The sequence below is a fragment of the Fusarium poae genome, chromosome 3 (genome assembly GCF_019609905.1).
Source record: "Fusarium poae strain DAOMC 252244 chromosome 3, whole genome shotgun sequence".
Lineage (NCBI taxonomy): Eukaryota > Fungi > Ascomycota > Sordariomycetes > Hypocreales > Nectriaceae > Fusarium > Fusarium poae.
This window is the reverse complement of record NC_058401.1, coordinates 2795135-2819411: the sequence shown is the minus strand read 5'-3', so window position 1 is coordinate 2819411 and position 24277 is coordinate 2795135. Positions and strand designations below refer to the sequence as shown.

Here is a 24277-nt window from a genome sequence, read left to right as displayed (position 1 = left end):
GCATTGTTAGAACCTACTAACACCGAACAAGCTCTAACAATTGACGCAGCTGTCAAAGCGCACCGGCCACCAACCGGCAGAGCCCAGCCCTTACAAAGCATGGGAATAGGGTGATGATCATGATGCCTTGTTTTTTCATGTGCTAGCGATATAGTATTTGGTTTATGGTTATAGTGCATACCGCACAGAAGGGTCTGAGGAGAGATAGAGTGGCACTTGTCTCCCAGGCCCTTTCTGACCGGTCCGAAACGTGTGATTTTAAGGGTAGTGGTAGGGCGATCCATGCATCCAACATCTTGACATATGGCGAGGGGTGAAGATTGGACAAGAAACTCAAATCATATTGGCTTGTGAATCATGGAGAAGCAGTCGAGAGTCTCGTGATTTAGATTGTGGTGGCAGCTTCGATTTGTTGGTAACCCACATTTCAGGCTGTTTGAAGCTGGGAACGTGATTGATTGACGAGTCTTATCGTAGCATTGTGCCATTAAAAAGTGTTGAACAAAGACGACTCGGTGAGAATTAGTTGACTTACACGAGATGGAAGCAAGGGGACCTGGGCTTCGACGTACTAAAGTTAATCCGACATGACCAATCATTGAGCTGTATCTTACCTTAGTACTAAGGTATGAGAAGGCTTGATGCTGTTCACTGAAACTCTGTCTCCTTATTACCAGGTGCTTGAATTTTTAGATAGGTTTATGAGGGAACAACTAGGTAGTATTGGAAACTTTGGAGCCCCCCTGTTAGGTTGTAAGAAATCAAGCAGCAAACTAAGTGCTAGTTCTAGTCTAGACGAGTTTGAACAAACATTCTTGTTCTCCCCGCTGTTGGTACTTTTAGTAGTCAGTCAGCTTTTAGCTGGCCTGAAAACGAGCCCAGGTTGCCCGACCCTGGCTTTGAAGGTGGGCTCCAAAAACGCGACTGCGCGCGCGTTCCATGACTCCAAATTAATTGAACCCTCAACGTTATCAAAGTTGTTAATTTATCCAACAGCCCTATTCAAACCAGCCGCCTCCTCCTCGCCTGCCGAGCTCAATCGCATCAAACTACTGCGTACCAAACAAAGTTGGAAATTATCGCTTGTACATACCGTCGCCATCCAACTCTGACGTGATTGCTCCCTGGGCATGCCGCTCGGCTTTGCATAATGCACATCATCAAGCCTTCATGGCTGAGCCATTGCGGCGAGCAAAAAGATTTTGAAGTTTACAGCTGTCACGTTTCACCAGACGGCAAACGTCTTGCGACCGCAGGCGGCGATGGACACGTGCGAGTTTGGTCGACAGAATCCATTTACAATGCCAACACGCCAGACTACAACAAGCCGCGCCAGCTCTGCCACATGAGCCATCATCTCGGCACGATTCATTCCGTTCGATTTTCGCCCAACGGTCGTTACCTCGCCTCTGGAGCCGACGACAAGATCATCTGCGTATACCACCTCGACAAAAGCCCCCCAGCTGCCACCTTTGGCACCAACGAGCCTCCGCCAGTCGAGAATTGGAAGACGTACAAACGCTTAATTGGCCACGATAATGATGTGCAAGATCTCGCTTGGTCATACGACTCCTCCATACTTGTCTCAGTTGGGCTCGATTCAAAGGTTGTCGTGTGGTCAGGGCACACGTTTGAGAAGCTCAAGACCCTGCCAGCGCACCAAAGTCACGTCAAGGGAATCACTTTTGACCCTGCAAACAAGTTTTTTGCGACGGCAAGCGACGACCGAACAATCAAAATCTTCAGATTCACCTCCCCTGCGCCTAATGCGACTCAGCACGACATGGTTAACAACTTTGTTCTCGAGACCACGATTAGTTCCCCATTCAAGAGCTCCCCATTGACTACCTACTTCCGAAGATGTTCGTGGTCTCCTGATGGAAATCACATTGCTGCCGCCAACGCCGTCAACGGCCCTGTCAGTTCTGTCGCCATAATCGAGCGAACGAGATGGGATAGCGAGATCAATCTGATCGGTCACGAGGCTCCTACAGAAGTCTGCATGTTTTCACCTCGACTTTTCCATACGAGCAAGCCAGATCCAAGCGTCGACGATAAGACGCCATCGCTGGTGACAGTCATTGCTTCCGCCGGTCAAGACAAGACGCTGAGTATTTGGAACACGAACACGTCCAGGCCTGTCGTCATTCTCCAAGATCTGGCAGGTAAGTCAGTATCTGACCTGGCGTGGACTCCAGACGGCCAAACGTTGTTTGCTTCCAGTCTGGACGGTAGCATTGTGGTAGCCAAATTTAGCGAGGGAGAACTTGGCTGGGTAGCGCAGCCCGAGGAAAACGACAAAGCATTGCAGAAGTACGGTGCGTCAAGAAAGGGGATGGGTATCGCGGAAGATGTAGATGGTCTCATTTTAGAAAACCAAAGCAAGGCAGGAGAGTCGCGAGCTGTGGAATCAAGAATGGGTGCCCTTATGGGCGATCTCCCTGATTCTACCAAGGAGTCGACACCTGTCACGAATGGCACCAAGACTACAAAAGCCGCCACAAATGGACAGTCCGAGGCAGAAAAGGACAAGGAAGCAGAGAAAGAGCAAGAAAAAGAGCCAGAAGAGGCGGCTGATAAGACAGCCCAACGTGTCAAAGAGCTCAAGTCTCGAGTCACGGTTGGCAAGGACGGTAAAAAGCGAGTGGCACCTTTATTGGTGTCCTCATCGGGGACAGGCACGTCATCTCTGCCGCAAACTCAACTGGTTGGAACAACAAGCAACAACAAGGCAACGCAGAATGATACACCACAGACAACGCTTGACTTGGCCAAGCCCTTTGACGGACTGCCCAAGGGAGGCATCGCCGCCATGCTACTCGGTAATAAGAGGCGTCTTAATCTTGGCGAAGCTGAAGAGGACGAGGAGCCGGTTACCAAACGCGCAGCCACAGGACCTACCCCTATCGTCACTAATGGGCACGATGGCGTTGAGCCAGCGGCACTCGTGCCAGTACAGCACGGTGTAGTTCCAACACCTGAGTTTCTGAGGCCTGCAGTTATGAATCCTTCTATTGCTTTCGCGCAGGTCAGGTTGGCTGTGCCAAAGATCAGGTCACATATACTTCGACCTCTTGATAGGGGAATACTCCAGGGCGAGAGCTCGCTGGAGGATGCATCCAAAACTCCCGAGAACACAATCCTCGAGGCCAAAAACGATTCCAACCCCAGAGATCCTTCACACGTGTTGGTGAGTAAGAGAGGCGCACTCATCTGGGAAGAGTGGCTCCCTCGAGCCATCATACTAGTCACGGCCACCAAACACTTTTGGGCTGTTGCTTGTGAAGACGGTTCCATCCATACTTGGACGCCTGCTGGCAGAAGGCTATTGGCCCCTATCATATTGGAGTCACAGCCTGTCATCCTGGAAGCTCGCGGTCATTGGCTGCTATGTATCACCGCTGTTGGCCTCGCTCACGTCTGGGACTTGAAGACTCAGTCCTCCCCCAGCCCTCCAGTGTCACTGGGACCAATCCTTGACATTGCCACAACCTCGTTAAATCAGCACAGTGCGACGCCTGGACCAGGTGTTACTTCTGCTCACCTCAACTCCACCGGTCATATCATTGTGACCCTGACAAACGGTGACGGCTATTACTATGCTCGGGAAATGTTCACGTGGCAACGTCTTAGCGAAGCTTGGTGGGCCGTGGGTTCACAATACTGGAACTCGAACGATTCGTCCATATCTGCCCTGCAATCAACAGCTGTTGGCCCAACTTCAAAAGAGGGCAAGGACAAGGACAAGGAATCTACCAAGGCTACAGTTTCGTCCGGCATCATACCTTTTCTCGAACGACACACAACCAACGAGTTTCTTCTTAAGGGTAGGGCTTATGGGTTGCAACGTATCATTAAGATGGTTGTGCAGCGTAAGGAAGCTGAAAACCTGGAGAGCAGCGTCAGTATAGCCCATCTGGAGACACGAATTGCTGGTGCTTTGCAGCTAGGGGCACAGGAAGAATTCCGCCTCTATCTGTTCATGTATGCCAAACGACTGGGTGCTGAGGGAGCAAGGGTCAAGGTTGAAGAGCTCCTTAATAGTCTTCTCGGAGGCATCCTTGAGGAGAACGAAGAAGAGGATGAAGAGGATGACGGCCATGGCTGGTTCAGCAAAGAGGGCGACCTATGTGGGTGGGATCGTAGGGAGTTGCTTAAGGATGTAGTGATGATTCTTGGTAAGTGCTGTGCACCACATTCCGGTCCTAATACATATGAGCTAACCCCACGTCAGGTAAATACAGAGAGCTGCAGCGACTTACTTTGCAATACGCAAAGGTACTCGACATAAGCCTAGAGGATGGCCCAGTAGATGTTGAGCAGATGGACGTGGAGGCTTGAGTTGATCTTAGGGTTGTAACATTATAGTACTACCTCCCTCTCGACGAAGGAGGGAGAAGGCGCGAATTGTTTCTTGTTTAACAAACAAACTTGGCGTTGAGGGCTTATCTATTGGGGACAGTCAAGCGGTGCGAACCTGGAGGACGGGCGATAGATCACTGTTGGTGCTGGTTGATACGAAAGAGCGCCTGGTTAATGAGGGCATGCAATCACAACCATGCCGTGCTATGCTGAAGAGTGTATTGATTGGTGAAGTTGATGGCAAATGCCATTGCTGCATGAGTGAAGTGATTTCTCGACACATCGTTATCTTTTTTGTTATTTCTTTCCAGTTTGCTGTTGGTCACACAAAAAGAGCCAAGTCTTTTTTTTCTCGTGGGGAGTGGTCACATGGGATGGATATTGTTTGCAGACGAGGGAGAAAGATGATGGCATCGTCAGTACGCAAACGAGTGCATCACCACCCCCACGCTGTTGTTGTTTCTGAAGTGACTCGGATCTTTTCTTCCGGGCAAGCAGGTCGGGAGTATTGAAGGAGCTCCCTGCCTGCCTTTTCATAACATGAGGCTCAACTTTAGGCGAGTGTGGATCAGAACTGGTATTGCACTGCTCGCAGCAGCTGCCACCTGCACATTGAATCACCTGCCAACTTGCATCTTCCTACCTACCTACCTATTCTCGCCTGAGGACACAATACCTGAGGTAATCTTGATAGACTGCCCGGCTAATCGGGTTTGGCCCCTCTTTTGTTCCTTTGCCTTTTGCCTTTTGCCAATCCTATTCTTCTATTATTCCTATTCATCATCCTTTTGATTCATTGCATCCATCTACTTTAACATCTGAATCGACAACAATCACAAGCTCCTATCTCACGTCTGAGACGTTGTTCTTCTCGGTACCTAAGGTGCCCTTACATTCCTTTCTTACTTTCTTCTCGCGGTTTTTGCGTTTATTCACCTTGCTCATCTGGTCAGCCAACGTCCTGGTCTGTTCGTCCTTGCAACCCTTGACACTTCACACATCTCCTTATACATTTGATCAAATCATCTGAGCACTTGACTCCATATCATCCCCCATCATGGCAAAGACCCCTGGTTCCACTCTCTGGTGGGCAGGGACGGTTGCTCTCTTTTACTTCGCTCTCATCGTCGTTGGATCTGCGTCGTCTCTGTCTGCTGATGATATTCCTGTCAAGGCAGCCTTGGTGGCTTTGGTTAAGGATAACGACATCAACGCTACCCTTTTCAGCATCAAGGAATTTGATGACAAGTTCAACAACCGCTTCCTCCACGATTGGGTCTTCTTCAGTGTCCAGGATCTCTCAGAGGCATTCAAGGATTCGGTTACCAATGCTACCAACGCCACTTGTATTTTCGAGGTCATTCCCGAAGAGAACTGGAACGACCCGGGATGGGTTGACTTGTTCCAGCATTCCGTCTCTACGAACACCAACCTGGGCAAAGGCTCTGCAGCTCTCAATACTATCGCCAATATCCACCAAATGAACCGATGGATCTCAGCTCCTTTTGCCAAAGAGCGATGTCTCAAAGACTATGAATGGTTTTTGAAAGTCGATCCAGGTGTAAGTACACAGTCGGATAAGCAGTTGGAGAGATGCGGCAGATAACCAGGCGCTGATTTCATACAGGCTCAGCTAGCCCAAAACATCCATTTTGATGTCTTTCGTTTCATGCGAGACAATGGCATCGCCTACGGGTCTAGCCGAGCTGCTTTTGGTCAGGCCAACCTGTCTCCTCTATCTCCCCAAATCAAATCATTCTTTCAAAAGCATCCGGAGCTGCTCCATAAGGAAGCCGATGTCGCATGGCTTGTTGAGAACGTTGCAAACCTACTCACGCAGTCCGACCCATTGGATGACGGTTTTGAAGACTTGGTAGACGAGGGCAGCGACAAGCTGAGGTCGCGGGTCATCTAGGAGAGCCGCCCCAGCGATCGAAGCTACTCGGCGACTAATGAGCTGCAGAACGAGGCGTCCCATGTTCCTAGAGCCCAGGATGAAGGCGAGAGATCATCTTGGCTCAGCGAGTGCTTTGCATCTTGGCTAGCTGACATTCATGGAAACAGTCTCTCCCCCTCATTCGAGATTGGATCACTCGCTTTCTTCCGCAGCCTTAACCAGGTTGCATTCTTTGATCATCTCGACAATGCAGGCGACGCCCCACTGCACAGCCTGAGTGCCAGCATGTCTCTGTCTCAAGAGAGTGTCTGGCACTTCCGCACTAAGGAAACCCAGCTCAGCTCTCAACACGACGGCGACACTCAAACTGAGCGCCGAAACAGTGAGAAGTGCATGAATAACTTTGACAACTCTAACTTGAACGGCAGTGCAAATTCGAAGGGGGATGCCTGCGAGGCTATGGCGGCGCTGCTCGAGGCCTGGGACTTAATGGCCCAGGATGTAGGTGCGCAGAGCAAGAGCCCGAAGTTGATTTCGGGCAACACATGGATGGGCAGGATGAATGGGGGTGCCGGATGCTCATTTTTTTGGTTCTGGCGAAAGACACTATCTGATGATTTAGGATTTGGATGGAATACCGATTTCAGTTGCTTGCATGACGGGATGAAGGGTCAGGTAAAGATTAAGGTATAAGGTCTAACATGTGTACCGTACCGTACTTTTGCTATTAGTTGGGTTCACCGCCGCGCACGTCGAGGCAGTACAGCACAGGTAGGCAGCACATGATATCTGCTGTTGTATTCACAATACAAGACGAGCTACCCATAAGAAGTGAGCGAGGCCAAGCGGTGAGAAAAGTGATGTATTACGAGCGTGTTCTTGAGAGCTGAGACAATGTTTTGTATTGCCTATGGCTGGGCCCGAGAAAAAAAGGCGCCTGCATCGGGCAACGGCAGATGTCACACTTGGAATGGGTAGGTTTCACGACGCCTGCAGCGTGCGTTTGGCATGAGAATGAACAGCTATGGATGTCGACGTGGCTGGTGGTGCTGCAGGATGGATATGCCTGACATGCACGCTGTACGTCACCATCTCAGACATGAAGCAAAAGCGTTGAACAAATGACGTCGACCTTGCTAGGTAGATATCCGGGTATATGATTGCATTTACATCAATGAGTTGAAAACATCAGCTGTAAATCACCCAACCCCTCTGGTTATTTCTTGTGTAATGACGTATGAAACAAAATGAAACAGACAGAACAGAGCAGCTGGGTTTGGATCTGTTCATGATGAAAGACCTGTAACGACAATGCATAGGTAGGTAGTGGAGTGGACGACGTCTGTGGGGTTTGGATGACGATCGGCACCGGTGGATCGGAACCAGGGATAGAAAAGACGAATTTAGTTGGAGATCAGAGATATGAAGGAACTTGTTAGGTCGAAGAATATTGATATTGGCACGGATGAGAACAGTAATATGGGTTCGGAAGGTGACCTGAATTCTTGACATGAATAGGTAGTATAGTCCTCTTAAAAAGGAGTCACACTCACAACTTCAACGCTGTTTACTCAGGTTACTCTTTGGTGGTTCAGGTGTTGGTTATAGGTAAATTCGTTGGCCTTTCAACAGGGATGAACCTTGAAACACTGCCTGTGGATCAGGTTGCCGACATCTATCCGTGGATACATCTGCGAGTTTATCGAAACGAGACGAGATGAGATAGACGATGGAGGACCATCACCAGCCATGGTCATTTTTGACTGTATGTATATGCCGAAAAAGCCAAGACAACAAAGATCGACCACCGATATCCGCATTGGAAAGCTTTTTCCTTGTTCCTGAAAAAGGGTCGGGTTACATGGGCAGGGATAGTAAGGGGCCGGGGCTAACTTGGACTGAACAGGGGGGAATAAAGTGAGTTTAAAGCTGTTGTTGGTTGGTCATTCATTGCATATCTACCAGGTCAATGCTGAACTTTTGAGAATTAGTATTGCGGCCATCGTATTCAAAGTGTCAATGTATCTCGTATTTGATATAAAGCTTCATTATTGGATGTGGCGTATAAGAAAGAGCCTTGTTCTGCGAGCTGAGAAACAAACTAATGGAACCTACACATCCAACGAGGAGTCACTGGTCCGGCACCAACATTTAGTGGTGGTAATGCCCCTGATTTCTTCTATAGCCCCCGCCCGCCCCGCTACCACACAGAGCTTAGCTTAGCTGCTAGTGGAGTGGAAACCAATGCCATGCCACATGTCTTCCTACCATACCTGGCTGGGCTGGGCTGGGCAAAGCAATGCTCATGGTCTCCTATTTTAAGACGAAAATACAAAGTGAAGTTCAGAAACTACAGCAGTACAATGCAAGGGGTCAGAGTATCAGTCAATTAGTCGGCCATTGGCTTGCTGTGGTGTTTCTTTTCTTCTTTTTACTACCCCAAAGGGTTATTGTATCCTACCTCCCCAGAACGGAGACTTCCTTTTTTGAAGTTGGTGCTCCCCGCCTCTTTTTCCCTTTCTCTCCTCTCCAAATTCATTTCTTTCATTTTACATCATTACTTCTCCCCAACATATTATCCAGCAAATCCTGGCTTCGATACCCGAAAAGCGAGCACGGACACACGACGTTGAACTGGCAGTTGACGATACTTTCCAAGACATTTGGCTCCCGAGCCTTGGCGGCAGCACGCTTGCGATCGCAGAGGGGCCTTTGAGACTTCCAACGACAATAATTGCAAATATAGACTCCAAGTCGGCATTACGATACCCGGAGTTATATGAATTTATAAATTCCCCCATTACGTCGAAGCGAGCATAAAATATTTGCGGGTCGTCAATTCGGTTGATTAGCACACAAGCCATCGCAAAGCATTTGCATATCGCCTACCGTCGCATTGCATTGTACTCCTAGACAGCGTCGCAAAGGACCCATCTCGTGGTTTCAGAGCGCATTATACTTCAATTCGCTGCCTTTACTTAACAAACACGCTCCTTTTTTTATTCGTCTCCTCTGATCGTCTTTACTCTCGAATTTACAATGGCGATTCTAGAGGCTTTCCCTAAGGGCTCGCCTGCTAGTCAGGCTGTCTTTCTGGGTCTAAACAAAAAGCAATGGGCTTTGACAACAGTACGCTCTTCCCGTCAGTATCCTATCATGATCGTGGTAGGATGCCAATTCTGTACAACGAAGTGCTAACATGTTATCCTAGTTGACCTTTCAAAACTCAGCCCTCATCTTGGTGAGCTTTGTCACGACATAATCTTTGGAACCCTGCTAACACTGTTCACAGATCATGCACTATTCCCGCGTTATGCCACCCTCTGGTGACCATCGTTACTTCACTTCGACTGCCGTTTTTCTCAATGAGATTATCAAGCTTGCTGTCTCACTTTCCTTGGCTATATACGATACCTCCAAGACCCTGGCTCCTACGACACCCGCAACAGTTCTTTTCGAGCAAATCTATAATTCGGTTTTTGCCGGCGATGGGTGGAAGCTTGCTTTGACTGCTGCATTTTATACCCTGCAAAATATGCTGCAGTATGTTGCCATTGGAAACTTGGATGCGGTGCACTTTCAAGTGCTGTATCAGCTCAAGGTATGTCTCACTGCATATTGGCGCTGAGTCTTGCCAAAATCCGAGATGCATAAAAAGTGCTGACTCTATGACAAGATTCTCATCACTGCCCTCTTCAGTGTCGTCCTGCTGCGTCGAAACTTGGGACCTAAACGATGGCTCGCTCTCATCATTCTCACTCTTGGCGTATGCGTCGTCTCCCTTCCTCAGGTCGATTCATCACCGAGCTCTTCCAGCATTCCCCTCCGCCATATGACGGACCATTTCTTTCCTCGTTCGCTTCACGAGCTGGGTCATGCTCCCATCGACAACAGCCAGACCAACCAATTCGCCAAACGTTCTGCTACCTACGAAGGAATCGACCATGATTTACCGCCTCTGGACCCTCTCATGAATTACTCGGTTGGTTTGGTCTCGGTTTTGGTGGCCGCTACAGTATCGGGCTTGACCGGCGTTTATTTCGAGAAGCTCCTCAAGGAGAGCCCCACCCAAGCCAGTGTTTGGATCCGCAATGTCCAACTAAGCTTCTACTCCATCTTCGCTGCAGGTCTAGGAGGTGTCATTTGGCAGGATGGCGAAGGCATCAGCGAGCATGGTTTTTTTGAGGGCTATAACTGGGTCGTGTGGAGCGCTGTTGTATTGCAAGCAGCCGGCGGCATGTTGGCAAGCGTAGTAATTCGCGATACTGACAACATTGTCAAGAACTTTGCGACAAGTATCAGTATCGTCATCAGCTTCCTGATCAGCATGATGCTGTTCCAGTTCGAAGTATCAGCAACAGTAAGTCGTGGTTGACGAATCAGGAATCAGGGGTACTAACACGGTCTGTAGTTTCTCTTTGGTACATTCCTCGTTCTGCTGTCAACTTGGATCTACAATGGTTCGGATCGTAATATCCGACGTCCTCCGCCAATTCAGATTCATAGTTTCGAAAAGCCAGCCATCGAACCAACTCAGACCCCACGCAACCTGGCGGTAAGCCGTCTGAGCCTCAACCCTATGGAAAGCCCATTGGGCTTGACTACAAGCCGGCCAAGCACACCTCTGCTACCTAGGACGCCGAGCCGATCTAACTTCAAGAGAGACGATTGATTATTCGGTAAATTGGACTTGTCATGTCATAGACTCAAGTACGAAGCCAGTCGCATTCAAAATTTCAGTTATGAAGTCGAACGAAGATACGAATCACGCAACTCTGCGCAGCAGTATTATATCCCTTGAATCTCCTTGGTACATTTTCCAAATAGATAAAATAAGCCCACCGTTGGATCTGAGAAATAAGTCATTTCCCCATCGGCAGGCTCGGATATGTTAGATGGTGGAAAAGAAAGAATACATTTGCCTCGAAGATTGAGGCATGAAAGAATACCCCGGTTAGATAACTTGGCTTTAGATAGAGACTAGACATAACGGGAGCGGTGCTTCTGATGAAGCTTGACTCCCGGTTTGGGGGAAATATGGCGAGAAGAGGGTTGAACAAATATAAAAAGCCTATGCAGGATTTGTGTTTCTTAGCGTCAGCCGTCTCGCTGCAGCGGTCCAAAAAGGACCATGTTTATTTGTTCCCTGGACACTCCCTGGAAATTACTCCTATATACATCCTCCATTACGTTTTGATGACCTCAGCTTGTAGATATCCGACGCCTAGCATGCGGGAACGATCGCAAACTTTTGCACCAATCTAATCTAGTGTAGAGACAATATTGCTTTACATAATGACTTCATTGACAACATCCTATAGATTTTGTTAGCAGAGCGATCATTTGCGCGTGTTGATATCTGGGGTAACGTACCCTCTTCAGCTCCTTGTACGGCAAACAGACACAGTTCTGAACGCGGACTTCGTCACCAACACCACAGTCCTTGCCCAGGATGGTAATGCTCTGCACCTTGACACCATTCTTGATAATGCTGGTTGAGTGGCTGCCAACAGGGGTAGGGGTACCCTCGACACGAGCCCAGGCACCAACGCGGCTACCCCAGCCAATGATAGAGTAGAGAACGCAGGCATCATGCTTGATCTCAGAGTCCTCAAGAACGATACTTTCCTTGATACGGGCACCGGCGCCAACAACGACGCGGGGTCCAATGCTCACGTTGGGGCCAAGCTTGGCAGTGGGGTGGACTTGAGCGGTAGGGTGAATGAAAACAGGAGGGACGATGTTGGCGCTGGGGGTGGCGAGCTCGGAGCTGGATTCAGACTGGGCAGCCTTCTGAAGGTAGAGGGCGTTGGCAGGAACAGCGGAGCCAGCAGTCTTGATCTGGCGCCAAAAGTCCTTGGTCTCGTAGACGTAGAACTGCTTGCTGTCGGCCATGTCGGAAAGGATATCCTGCTCCAGGCGAATGACCTCGCGCTTCTTCTCCTCGTCGTCGTCGTCGTCGTTTTGGGCGATGTAGCTGTTCTCGAGGTTATCGGAAGAGGGGTACGAGACGAGACGAGAAGGGCGGTCGAGACGGCGCTTGATGGCGGATCGAATAGAGGGGAAGATGGCCTCGGTGGAGAAGAGGTAAACACCACAGTTGATGAGGTTGCTGATACGCGACTCGGGCTTCTCGACGTAGTGAAGAACACGACGCGTGTGAGAGTCGGAAACGATGCAACCAAAGTTTGTGGCAGCCTCGTCGCTCACACGGGTTCCAAGGATAACAGCCTCGGCATCCTTGTCGTTGAAGAGCTTGAGCATTTCATCGAGAGGGAAAGAGCAGCAGACATCGGCGTTGAGGACAAAGAGGCGCTCGGGGCGGCCCTTGAGGATTGCGTCACGGAAGTGATAGAGACCACCGGCAGTTCCAAGAGCCTCGTACTCGCGCAGGTACTTGATGGTAATACCGGGGAACTCCTTGGCAGAGTCCTTAATGAAGTCGCGGAAGACGGATTCGTCGTAGTAGCCGATGATGTAGACCTCTTGGATCTGCTTGTTGGGAACGCGGGCGACGGAGGAGAGGCAGTGCCAGATGATGGGGTGGCCAGCGACTTCGAACAGAGGCTTGGGCAAATCGAGAGACAGAGGACGGAAACGGGTTCCTCGAGAAGGACCACCGACCTATAAATTGAAGCGATTAGTAACCCATCAGCAGCGTGTTAGAGGGAACGGTCAAGCCATACCAGGATAACGGCCTTTGTGGCACCGCTCAGGTCTCTGGAGCGATGGGTCATGGGAACGTGAAGAGACATGATTGTTGTGTGAGTGTGGAGTGAAAGGATTTGAAGGGGAGAGAGGGAGAAGAAGCTCGTGTCAGGAATTGCGTTGAGCTTTGGATCTTGCTGGGGGATGTTTGAAGTGGAGGGGACACTTGGAGAATTAAAGGCGGTCACCGAATAGGGAAACTATGAATTGCTTTGGCTTTGATGGTGGGGGTGGATTCTTCTGATTCTGCACGTGGGAAATAGGGGTTCCTATCAGGTTCAATTGGTGAGGGGCTTACCCTGTACTCTTGTAAACATAGATCTTTGATGGGAATGTTAACCTAAACATCTGGTGGCGGCTAATAAGTCTGGTTAGCTGTCTGCCTAGTCCATCGAGGAGCTTGCTTGGAGCTGTGACATCTTCTAAGAGCTGGCGTCATAACTCATCGTCATGTGTCACCAAGATTTGAGCCCACTTCAACCAAGTAATTCGGCATTTCTATCTGAAACATATCTCTGTCAGAATTGTCTCATACACTGAGAAGAAGCCCTCCTCGAAATTAGCGTATTGCTTTGAATTCTTGATCAAGGGAATGACAGAAATTAAAGAATAGCTTGTCCTAGAAGAAACAATAGCCCGTCAGTACTGTAGATTGCCAACACGTTTGTGTTTTTGGTGGACAAGTGAACCCAATAATACTGTATGGAGTATGTAGAGATGATGTGTATTTTTTTTTTTAAATATGGAATATAGATAATGTTTCGAATTAATCATGAATTTGTGGAATGATTCTTCAATCATGTCATTTTCGCATCGTGAACTTCATCTTGAGATCTTCCAAGCATGAGTGGGGTTGATATTAGCCTAGGAACATCAGTCGTTAGGTTAGCTGCCGAGCAATAGACCCCTGCTAGAAAGTGGATTCATCGACAAGAGATGGATCCATTCTCGACCTCTTCATATCTAGAATTAAACCAACTTTGAACATCGCCATAGCACATATCATGATCAAACCAGAGCCATTTGTTACTGAAATGCATCGCTGTTATGGATAAAGCGGTGAATAAATCAACAAAAATGCATGCAGTCAGTCAACCAATGCAACACTCATCAGCCGATTTTGTGTTTGCATCTCCGCACTTTGCCTCAAAGTCAAGACATGTTGATCCAACCAAAGAGCAAAGAAGCCCAAGCCCGGGCCAAATCAGGGGCACGGCATAGCCGCTACAACCCTGAATTTCCATCTGGGGAAAATCCGGGGGAGGAGAAAGTACTGCTCAAGTCCCTTTACGGTACTGTGGCTGCTTACAACCTTTCTCCAAATACCACAATGTGACCTCTAAGAGAATCTGCATGTTCATCATGGACGTCTCACATCAATCAATGACGGCGAAAATACACCCCGCAAAGTGCATCTCAGACCATCCCCTCTTTCTCTTTCCTCAAGAGCTTCGGGTAGAGTGGAGTTGTTCTTCTTGATACTTAGCTCCGTTCATCCTCCCTTCCATTCTCCATCAGAGCTCCGGGTCCAAGCAGACAAAGAAAGCTACGACTTCGATCAGATAAAAGTATTTTGACTGCCACAATGTCTCCCCTGGTTACGCGCGTCGTCCGTTCCACCGTCGCCCTTCGACCTCTTCCCGCGGCGGCTCAGCGAAGTCTCCGCACCTCGAGCATCCTCCGCGACACCGAACCCTACCAAGCCAAGCCGCCGCAGCAGAGTCGTGACCAGTGAGCATGAACAAAACCCCCTCAAAGGAGGATTATGTGCTGATGTTTTGTTCTTTTTAGCAACAAGTTGCTCGGTGCTGGCGCTGTCCTCATCGGCGCCACTTTCTTCTGGTTCTACAGAGGAGGCAAACCCGCGGCTCTCGATGCGTCTGGCGAGTCTACAGGCATGAAGCCGCCCACAAAGTAGATCAAGATGGTGTCAATTATTGCGCATTGAGTTGTGGTGATACTCGGTCGAAAGAACAAAGTATTGATAGGCAACGAGTAAGCAGGCAAACAGGCATCTTTGATTTCTCTGTTCAAGTTAGCCTGTAAAATTGCAACATGAATTGATGGAAATTAACGGGCAACCCCCATTATAGACCCACTACTATTGTTGTACATTTGTGATGACTTGCTTTATTGATGCTTGGTTTGTTTGTGATACTGAACTATGAGTTTGAATTTTACTAGAGCTCCTTAATGCTGATTCGACCTAATATTATTTCACCCTTGACAGCAATTGAACAAACATTTGGTTTGATATATGTTAACAACATGTATCAGCCTGGGTAATATGACTTACTTGATTGACTATCAAGACATCTTTATGTTTACTTAACCTAGGTAGGTAGGTTATATACCACAATCCAAATCTAGTGTGGACTATTTTATCCACTGAGAAACTTACACCATCAAATTTCCTGTCTTGAGTGACTTTCAACCTGCCAAGGTACCTATGGTAGGCTACCTAAATTACCTACCTGCTAACTAGATAATAGTAACACCCACCAAACAAAATGTTGCGGATTTTCTGCATCATCAGGTACTCTTGCACATAAACCTGCATGGTGCTATTTGCCAGCTCTAGCCATTCAGTTCGATGTTCGCCAGCAACCGTTCAAGTAAAAAACTCCCAATACTCAGGACACCACCCTAAGATCTCCTAGTCTATAACCGTGATCTCAAAATTTCTGGATTCTCTATCAATGGAAAGAATACTGGTCCCGGATATCGTTTGGTGCTATTAGAACATCATAAGTGACTCAGGAAATCAGCAAAAAGGTCAAAACATCATGTTACTTGCCCCGTACTGGAATCGAACCAGTGATCTTATCATTACTAGTGATACGCTTTACCACTGAGCCAACGGGGCTTGCTTAGCAACTTGAAGGCAAGTTTGGAGGCTTGCTTCGATGTCTGAGGGATTTCTAAACATCATAAATCAAGTTGATTTCTGCTTAAAACTTAGTACCCAAGCAGGGAAAGCCCATGACCAAAACGTATTTCCTTAAAGGGGATGCACCATAGCGGATGGCAGTGAGGAGTGCAATGACTTGAGTGTGGAAAAGAAAGCAGAAGATGGACATGTTCTATGGCAAGTCCAAGCTTAGTAACTAGTTGAAATTATTGTCCTAAAAGACCCTCGAAATCCTCTCAAAGATACAGTTCTGTATACTGAAGTGCACATGGTATTACGCAGTTGATTATTTGGATAAATAGAAAGACGTTGTTTGTTCCCTATAATCTATCGTGCCTGTGTAAGCTCGATACACCAGGCAGGGAAATTCTTCTAAGCCATCAAGTCTCGTACATCATTATGTTGTCTGATAGTTCAAATCGATAGGGCCAAATCTCACATCCCTCCCCAGCTTCCTTGTCCGGCGGCTCCCACCTGGCCCATATTCGGCCTGTTAAGACTTTTGAGTGCCTCATCCCAGTTCTTCCAATCTATATCGTCAATCTCGCCAGGATCCATGTTCAAGTCAAGACCAGCAGATGGTAGATTGTTGGCTTGGAAAGTGTTGTCCATGTCCCCCAAAGAGCCTGGGTCTTGAGCGTGATGAAAGATATCCGAGTCAGGCCAGGGTGAAAGATTGCCCCCAATTATCTGATGGTCATTATCGGCTAGATACGTAGAGGCTGCTCCAGATACGGCGGGTGAGGCGAGGCTCGACATACTCCCCAAGCTATTTCCACCAGCGTACAGGCCACCAATATTCTGTGTGTCCGAGTTGCCTCCTTCAAAGTAGATTTCTATACCAGGGTTTCCGGCTTGTAAATGCTGCCACGTATTGGGATCAAAGCTAAGCGGATTTACCAATTGTATAGGATCTGGTTGTGGTTGCTGTAAGTTTGGAGGCACAGTATCTGCAGGTGCACGGGACGTAGAGCTTTGCTCTGGGTGCGGTAGAATATTCTGATACTGGGCATCATCAGAAAAGGCCCCCAGTCGAAAAGTTTTTCTCCAACGGATTCTCAGCTCTGACAGGCGCGTCTCCATCCCAGGAGCAGGGCCAATGCGTTCAAGCACAGGTTTTAGCTTATCCTCTCGATCAAGTTGCCTGGCAGCGTCTGGATTGGCGCGAAGGCGCACAAGTTCTGCTTCACGATGGCGTTTGGCTTTGGTAAAGAGTCTCTTGATGGGCATCCATACAGCTGTATGATCAGAGTGACTTGCGCCTTCGATCGGGTGGTCATATTCCAAGATCTGCGCAGCTTCCCACGCACGCTCTGAATTGATGCCCCATGGTCGCTTGGAGAGTTCAAGGAGCATATAGGCGATGGCGTGCCATTGTCGGTAAGTCAAGAACAACCAGCGCCACTGCTTACAGGACGGGTCGACGTTAAGAATATGAGTGTACTCAACGATCTCAATACATGACTGCCACAGCCGACTACGGACCTCTTGCGATGCCTCGGGACCAGTTCCTGGGAATAGAACCGGTTGATAGATGAGGAGTCCGACCTTGGCCATCATGATCCTCGAAATAAGAGAAGCAACCCAAAAAACGGGATCGTCTTCCCTAATGGTATGCTTGAGAAACTTGTCTTCCATGCGCTCGTAGACTTCAACAAGCATATGCTCACGCTCTTCGAGGCTTTTTTCAACGTTCTTAGGATCGACAGGCTGCATACGAGCTACAGCTGCGAATAGTCCACGTGTCAGAGCAGTCGTCTCATATCGTGTTAGACATATGGACGAGTCCGTACGACCATGGCGTGGAGTAGGTATCTCGGTAAAAGACGGATCAATATCAGTATCGTTAATATTAGAAGGAAGCTGAGTGTCATAGGTCTTGTCGCTTATAATAAGATCGGAACCCATCTCCTCGGCTGAGCGGATATCAAGAGCGACGATTGCCCACCAGAGACGACGACGCATCTCGACCTCGAATGGCGGTAGGCCCAACTGTTGACCATCGCGATAGAGGCCGAGCGCTTGAGCCATTCGGACGCAAAGGCTTGTAAGAGTCCAGCAGAACTTACTGTCATCATGACACTTGACTACGGTTAAGTAGATGACAAAGGCTTGCAACACGGCCATGTTGGTAGTATTGAGAAGGTTAGATTTAGCCAAGGCTTGTTCAAGTGCAAAACGGAATTGAGAGATGAAGTGAGATTGAGAACCGCCAAGATTGGTTTCAATCTTAAATATGTCAGAAGTGGTCATGTCATACATATAGGATAGAAGCTTACTTCTTGTTTCTCCGAAGAAACCACAGCCGCATAATAGATGGTGAAAACAAGTGCCTCGTCACCAGGACGGAGATCGTGCTCCCCACGCCTTACCTGTGCCATGAGTTTGCTCATAGTGGGAATGTGTAGGACCTTAACAAGAGGTTCGATGTTCTCTAGAAAGATCTGCCACAGGAATGAGCCCTGAGCAGAAAGTGGATGAAGACTCCGGAGATCAATATCAGAAGAGTTGTAGCCGAAAATAAAGCTGTGATGGTCGTTCTCAGGTCCAGAGTTTTGAGGAGGCGATTGCTCAGGAGTTGTATCGTCCTGAAATTCATCTTCCTCGTCATGGGAACTCAATATTTCCATTTCATTTCGAATTTCGGAAAGCTACTGATGTCAGCTGATGATGTAAAATGAGAAAGTAGATGACTACCTCATCGTTGAGTTTGACAAAGAAGCCACTGTGGACGTATCTGGGGGTTGAGTCTCCATCATGAAGCACCAGGCGACCGAGTTGCTTGTTGACTTGTGAGAAACAGAGATTCTGGGTGTCTTTCTGGACTTTTTCTTGAGTCGCTTCGACTATGCTTTGTCCGCCATTGGAGGTACCTTGAGGCTTTGGTAACTCGTTTATGCTTGCTTCCAAGTCGTTTTCGCTCGCAGCTCCATGACCACTCATTTCATGGACGAGGCCCTCAAGCTTTCGCAGGCGTTCCATTAGATCCATCTCACGCTCGCTATGTCCTGAAACTGGCGCAGAACGTGTCTGGATGTGCGTCTGCATTTGCCTTGGCGCGCGGCCTGGCGCAGGGTACATACAATCGCTCTGAGCCCGACGGCAGTTACTACATGGCATCGTCTTGTCACATCGGACTCGACGCCTGCGACAGGTAACGCAACTGCGTGGGTTCAGCAGCGGGGCACCTGAGGTCATGAGGGCCACGGGGCGATCATAGGGGATAGTTGCGACACCGATTTGACGCCCAGAGACCGCGGGGTGTGATGTTCTCTGAGTGTTCTCTGAGACGCCAGATGATGGCGTCTGGGGGGTTTGCGAGGCCATCGCGATGAGTGATGATGGTATATGGCTATCGCCCTAGCCAGCCAAAATCAAGACAAAGCGGAGTATCGATCATTAAATACGATTGCCATTCCACTATCAAGCCAAGGCGAGGCAGATATGTGGTTGATGATCATGACGAAACAGGCAAATATCTGGGGGCCGTAAGCACTAAGAAGCTTCATTGCAACGTCTGAAGATGTTTTTGCAGGGTTCGGTTATGTCTAATAAGCTACAAGGGAATCCTTCGGAGTTTGGCAGTCTTACTTCGGGATTAAGGTAAACAAATAGACAATTGCTGTTAGCTTGCCACTTTTGTTATTTGTGTTTTAAGTCGCCCTTTCCCTGTAATTGGGTCGGATCTCAAGCCGAACATTTGTCTTGGCTTAGAAAGCGTCAACCAATTGACGGATGTGGCCTACACTAAGATATGTTGCCACGACCTTATTACAACCTCACACCTTTTTCCATAATATTGTATCTGTCGAATTTCCACAACATATGGCTTATATGCTTCTATTAGTAATCTGACTCTTCTCATCATATGGCTTTCATCATTCCTTCAGAAAAACGTTAGTTCAGCTTTCCACAGTCGTACCTTTCTTTACGAACCTTATAAGTAATATGACTTGGGATTTATAAATCTCCAACATTTAGTCTTAACTACGGATATGAAATTCCTTAATCGCTATCCGGTAACGGCTATTGTTCTTTTGTGATTGTTACTTGTAACACTGCGTGGAAAGGAGATGTACTTATTGCGTTTTAAGTAATGTAATTAATTCCATTGTATGTTCAAGCAGTCCTATGTTTCTTAGATCAGCTGCTCATTATAAGATCTGGTTTGTGACGGAGTAAATACTGATACATAACCTGTGATATTCACCAAGAGTTCGTCTATTGTAACAATGACGTCCTCGCCTATAACATTTTTTTAAGAGGTTGGTTGTATATCAATCACATTCTGATAGCGAATCTTGATCCAGGGCATCACCTAAGGTTAACAAACAGTCAAGATAGAGTGATGGAGTGGAATGGATTGATTGGCGTGTCTTTGCCATTGTGGAGACGTTTTAAGTGACGTTCAGGGGAATTGCAACAAAGTTGCTTGAGATGTAGCCCGACCTCCTATTTTGTCTTTAGTAGCAGGGGCTTCATAGCAATAACTCCACCCAGCATTAAATACTGTTAGGACGGGCAAGAACAGTCGCGACGACAACACCCAAAACGCGATCAAGAGATATTGAAAATACACTCTAGTAGCTCCTATTTATGTGTAGATGTTCCCATATTATTTTGACATCAACAGGAAAATCTTTGATCTTTGGAATATTGATCGAACCCCATACGCTCTATCAACCGTTATCGAAACAGTGTGTTGCCCCAGAGCAACGGTAGCGTCAGTTGGAAGAAGCAAGCACGTCCCAGGCAGCCAACCGCCAATCGTCGCGCAGCATTGCAACAAATCTGGAGTATCCTCAATTCAACTTCTTTTCAGTCTTTGTCTTTGTATTGACATGTCGTGATACCACTTCTCATCTGTCGGAAATCTTTAACTTCATCTCTCATTCCATATTGACTATACATCATTTTCATCATAATATCTGTTCCAATCCACTCATTTCTAGCAGCCGACTCTATCACTATTTATTAACCAACTTCAAAGCAAACACATCTCCAGACCTATTCATTCACCTAAGAAACAAGCATCCACTCATCCACTCATTTACCTGCCCAGTTCACTTCGCTTTTTTGTGTTTATTTATACGGCATTGTAAAATTTTATATTGTACGACAGCTGTCCATCACTGCATCAATGTCTTCACGCACCAACCACGGCCATTCCTCCAGCACAATGCACCACCCAACAAGGCGTCGAGGACCTCGGAGTCACAACCACTTTATCAAACCAGATCCCGATTCTACTACCAATAATTCTTACCCAGAATCAGTAGCCTCCAATTTTGACGCCCCTCCTGCCCCTTCAGCTGCGTCGAGTTACGGCGGTAGCACAAACCACATTCCTCCTGACCAGGCCTTTTACAGGCATGGTAGATCGGATGCTCGTAGGTATCTCATCTCCCCTCACAATCGGTATATGCTAACCACATTTTCGAAGCGACCCCAAGTGAACGTACCACTGAGCCTGAGCCTCTCCTCAGAGAATTGAGGATGCGACCTAACGCTGTGGCTGAGAGCCCAACCAGCATCCCGGCTGATGGAAGCTTCTTTCAAACTTCTTTCCAGGACATCGGAAAGAAACTGAAAGCCTGTAACGATACCCTGGGCGAGCTTCAGCAGCTGGGGGTCTCTCACGATGTTCCACTCCCCGAACTCGTGCTCGTCGGCGATCAGTCTGCCGGCAAATCCAGTCTCATGTCAGGTCTTGCCAACTTAGAGCTTCCCCGAAGTGAGGGTACTTGCACACGCTGCCCCCTTCACATCCGAGTCTCAAGAAGCCATGATCCATCTTGTAGGGTATGGCTACGCAAGGAATATTCGTACCAGCCTCCGCCTAGTGGCCGAATCTCTGAGAGTGATGTCACCAACAACGACCCCTTCTTCCCATGGCGCAAGCGACAGACTGCCATCCATGAGTTCAAGACCATGGTTGATCATGGCGAGATCGAGGATGTTCTTCGTTGGGCTCAAATAGCTATTCTCAACGACGACAAGAGTCCCGAGCTGTTCGTTCCAGGCTCTGGCTCCATCGCTGTCAACACTCCCATCGAAGCGGCTTCTGAAACTGTTGCCGCCAAATTTTCGCCCAACATTGTTGCTCTTGAAATCAAAGGGCCAGAGCTCCCTGATTTGTCCTTCTACGACATGCCTGGAATTTTCCAGAACCCTGCCGACGCGAGCGACGATTATTTGGTTAGTGTTGTGAGAAACCTGTCCAAGGAGTACATTCAACACCCCTCGGCCATCATCATGTGCTCTATGCCTATGAATAGCGACGCCGAAAACTCATCGACCTTTGGTTTAGTTCGCAGACTGAATGCCCTCAACCGGACAATTGGTGTATTGACAAAGGCCGATCTGATCCCTGAAGGTGGCAACCATGAACAGTGGCTGGCCATCATGAGAGGGACTGCCCATTCCACTGGCTTAGGCTACTTCATAACCTCCCGTCCTCAAGGGAAAGACCTGGATGAACTCAAGCAATGGGAAGAGGTCGTTTTCGTTGAACACTCCATGGAGCGATGGCCTGCCACCTTCCACGACTTCTCCGATCGCTGTGGAGTTGAGAAATTAAAAGCATTTTTATCCGAAAAACTCGGTCAGGAATTCGCAAAGAGGTATGTTTAACAAGTACATGTTTACAAAGAATAAGCTAACATATCGTAAAAAGCCTACCTCGAATCAAGCAAACACTCAGGGAACACCTGAGTAACATTGTCGAACAACTTAGCAAGCTACCGGAGTTGCCGTCCAATGTCGAGCTGGAAGTCCAGACCAGTGTGATGGAGTTTGGTGAATTAGCCCGGTCACAGTTGAAGCCTTCCGAGTTCTCGAAATACTTTGTGCCGCTACCGGAAAACTTTCGTGACTGTCTTCTAGACATGAAACCAAAGTTTACACTCAAAGATAGCAGCGACATCCCCGTTGTCGACATCTCTGACGATGAGTCAGATACCGGATCGGTGGTCACGGTAACGAATCCCAACACGCCCAGCAAACGACGAGCGATGGCACCTCCTATCACACCTTCGAAACGTATGCGTATGGAACAGGCTCCTGCAGGCACCCCCTCTCGTCCGCAGCTGAAGCCCGAGGACAGTAGGGCCAGTGTGGGTTCTGTCTCCCCGGCCCCGCGCCGGCAAGGATTCCCAGCCCCCTTTACACCTTTCAGTAACGTTGGGAGAGGGTTCAGAACACTTCGCCAAGTGCGAGATGAGATAAAGGCCAAAACTAGAGCTGGTGTTCCAGACATTATCACAGAAGAGGTGTACAATGACATGTGTCGAGAAGCAATCGAGCCTTGGTCAGGGCCAATGAAAGCGTTCCTCGAGCATGTTATGAGCCTGCTGAACACTATGCTTGAGAAAGCCCTTGCCGCCTCGTTCGCTCGGCTCAACAAACGACTCATTTATCAGGAGTGTCAAAAGATCTTAGCAGACTATCTTGAAGACCGCCGCCGCGAGACCATGGGGGCGCTTGACGTGGTGTATCGACTAGAAACTTATGGCTTGTTTACTGTCAACCAGGAAGCTTTCCGCAGATACCAGAAAGACGAGCAAATCTTACTAACGAGATACCGCCACCAGATGCGCATGCAGGCTGCGGGCTATGGAGATGGCCGACCTCCTGTCCCCTGGGAGAGTCTCACGGAGGAGAAGCGGGTGCTTGATGAGAAGCGCCGCGAAAACGAGATGATCAAGCTTGGGCCCGATTCCTTCGAGCGGGAGCTGGAGGTTGTAGCTTACGTTAGAGGGTACTACCGCCTTGCAGCGTTGAGGTTCGCGGACGCGATAGCGTTGCACATCACAAACGGGATGATTCCCCATATACAAAGGCAACTGCCGTACCATCTCGACCGAAAACTTGGTCTTTGTGGGGCTGACTCCCAGAGTGTCTACGAGAGGCTTATGGAAGAAGACCCAAACACAGCAGCAAAGCGAGGAGTGCTTAGGGGAGAACGCGAAAAGTTCGCTAGGGCGCTGGACAGCATCGAGGAGTTGGAACGCGGAGCTGGAAGCAGCACTATTTCGGAAGAGGACCTTGACGACCACAACATGGCTGATCTCCCCCTTATGAGCGGTGCTCTTGATCCGGCCGAAGAGGTCTGAAGGTTTCCGTTGTTACGTGAAAGGTCCCCCGACATGATTCGATGGGGAATTTGTCAAACTTGCTGCTGATATCATTTAACCCGACACATATTTGGGAGATGTTTTATTTGGGAAACGGCTCTGTGTCACAATTGTTATGTTTTCTTTATTGTGTTACCTGTTACGGAAGGGAAAAAAGTATTGATTGTCGAGTCGATGGTTGCTCTGGAGTTTGGAGGCGTATGAACCAACGGCACGGCACGTTCATGTCAACCATGTAATTAGTTCACTACAGTTAGGGAAGGC

General features: G+C 48.4%; 7 protein-coding genes and 1 non-coding gene across 8 annotated transcripts; 5 read left to right on the top strand and 3 right to left on the bottom strand.

Moving 5' to 3' along the window:
• Window positions 1–1150: 1150 nt before the first annotated feature.
• HIR1 (HIR complex subunit) lies at window positions 1151–4341 on the top strand (the record flags this gene model as incomplete). The annotated part of the gene is made up of 2 exons (XM_044852776.1): window positions 1151–4178; window positions 4235–4341. The coding sequence occupies 2 exons, from the start codon at window positions 1151–1153 to the stop codon at window positions 4339–4341; spliced, it is 3135 nt and encodes a 1044-aa protein (XP_044705446.1).
• A 1078-nt stretch (window positions 4342–5419) lies between these two features.
• On the top strand, window positions 5420–7034 carry FPOAC1_008331 (uncharacterized protein; the record flags this gene model as incomplete). The annotated part of the gene is made up of 4 exons (XM_044852775.1): window positions 5420–5923; window positions 5990–6268; window positions 6326–6764; window positions 6991–7034. The coding sequence occupies 4 exons, from the start codon at window positions 5420–5422 to the stop codon at window positions 7032–7034; spliced, it is 1266 nt and encodes a 421-aa protein (XP_044705445.1).
• Window positions 7035–9298: 2264 nt separating this feature from the next.
• On the top strand, window positions 9299–10931 carry FPOAC1_008330 (uncharacterized protein; the record flags this gene model as incomplete). Its single annotated transcript, XM_044852774.1, has 5 exons — window positions 9299–9388; window positions 9471–9500; window positions 9552–9860; window positions 9936–10619; window positions 10671–10931. The coding sequence occupies 5 exons, from the start codon at window positions 9299–9301 to the stop codon at window positions 10929–10931; spliced, it is 1374 nt and encodes a 457-aa protein (XP_044705444.1).
• Window positions 10932–11547: 616 nt separating this feature from the next.
• On the bottom strand, window positions 11548–13014 carry FPOAC1_008329 (uncharacterized protein; the record flags this gene model as incomplete). The annotated part of the gene is made up of 3 exons (XM_044852773.1): window positions 11548–11574; window positions 11633–12883; window positions 12946–13014. 3 exons carry the CDS (start codon window positions 13012–13014, stop codon window positions 11548–11550), a joined length of 1347 nt encoding a protein of 448 aa, XP_044705443.1.
• Window positions 13015–14552: 1538 nt separating this feature from the next.
• Window positions 14553–14885, top strand: FPOAC1_008328 (uncharacterized protein; the record flags this gene model as incomplete). The annotated part of the gene is made up of 2 exons (XM_044852772.1): window positions 14553–14698; window positions 14759–14885. The coding sequence occupies 2 exons, from the start codon at window positions 14553–14555 to the stop codon at window positions 14883–14885; spliced, it is 273 nt and encodes a 90-aa protein (XP_044705442.1).
• Window positions 14886–15761: 876 nt separating this feature from the next.
• Window positions 15762–15833, bottom strand: FPOAC1_008327. The gene has a single exon. It is a non-coding gene; the product is annotated as a tRNA-Thr (tRNA).
• Window positions 15834–16313: 480 nt separating this feature from the next.
• Window positions 16314–19205, bottom strand: FPOAC1_008326 (uncharacterized protein; the record flags this gene model as incomplete). The annotated part of the gene is made up of 3 exons (XM_044852771.1): window positions 16314–18107; window positions 18158–18529; window positions 18576–19205. The coding sequence occupies 3 exons, from the start codon at window positions 19203–19205 to the stop codon at window positions 16314–16316; spliced, it is 2796 nt and encodes a 931-aa protein (XP_044705441.1).
• Window positions 19206–21018: 1813 nt separating this feature from the next.
• On the top strand, window positions 21019–23992 carry FPOAC1_008325 (uncharacterized protein; the record flags this gene model as incomplete). Its single annotated transcript, XM_044852770.1, has 3 exons — window positions 21019–21268; window positions 21322–22501; window positions 22555–23992. 3 exons carry the CDS (start codon window positions 21019–21021, stop codon window positions 23990–23992), a joined length of 2868 nt encoding a protein of 955 aa, XP_044705440.1.
• Between the last annotated feature and the right edge of the window lie 285 nt (window positions 23993–24277).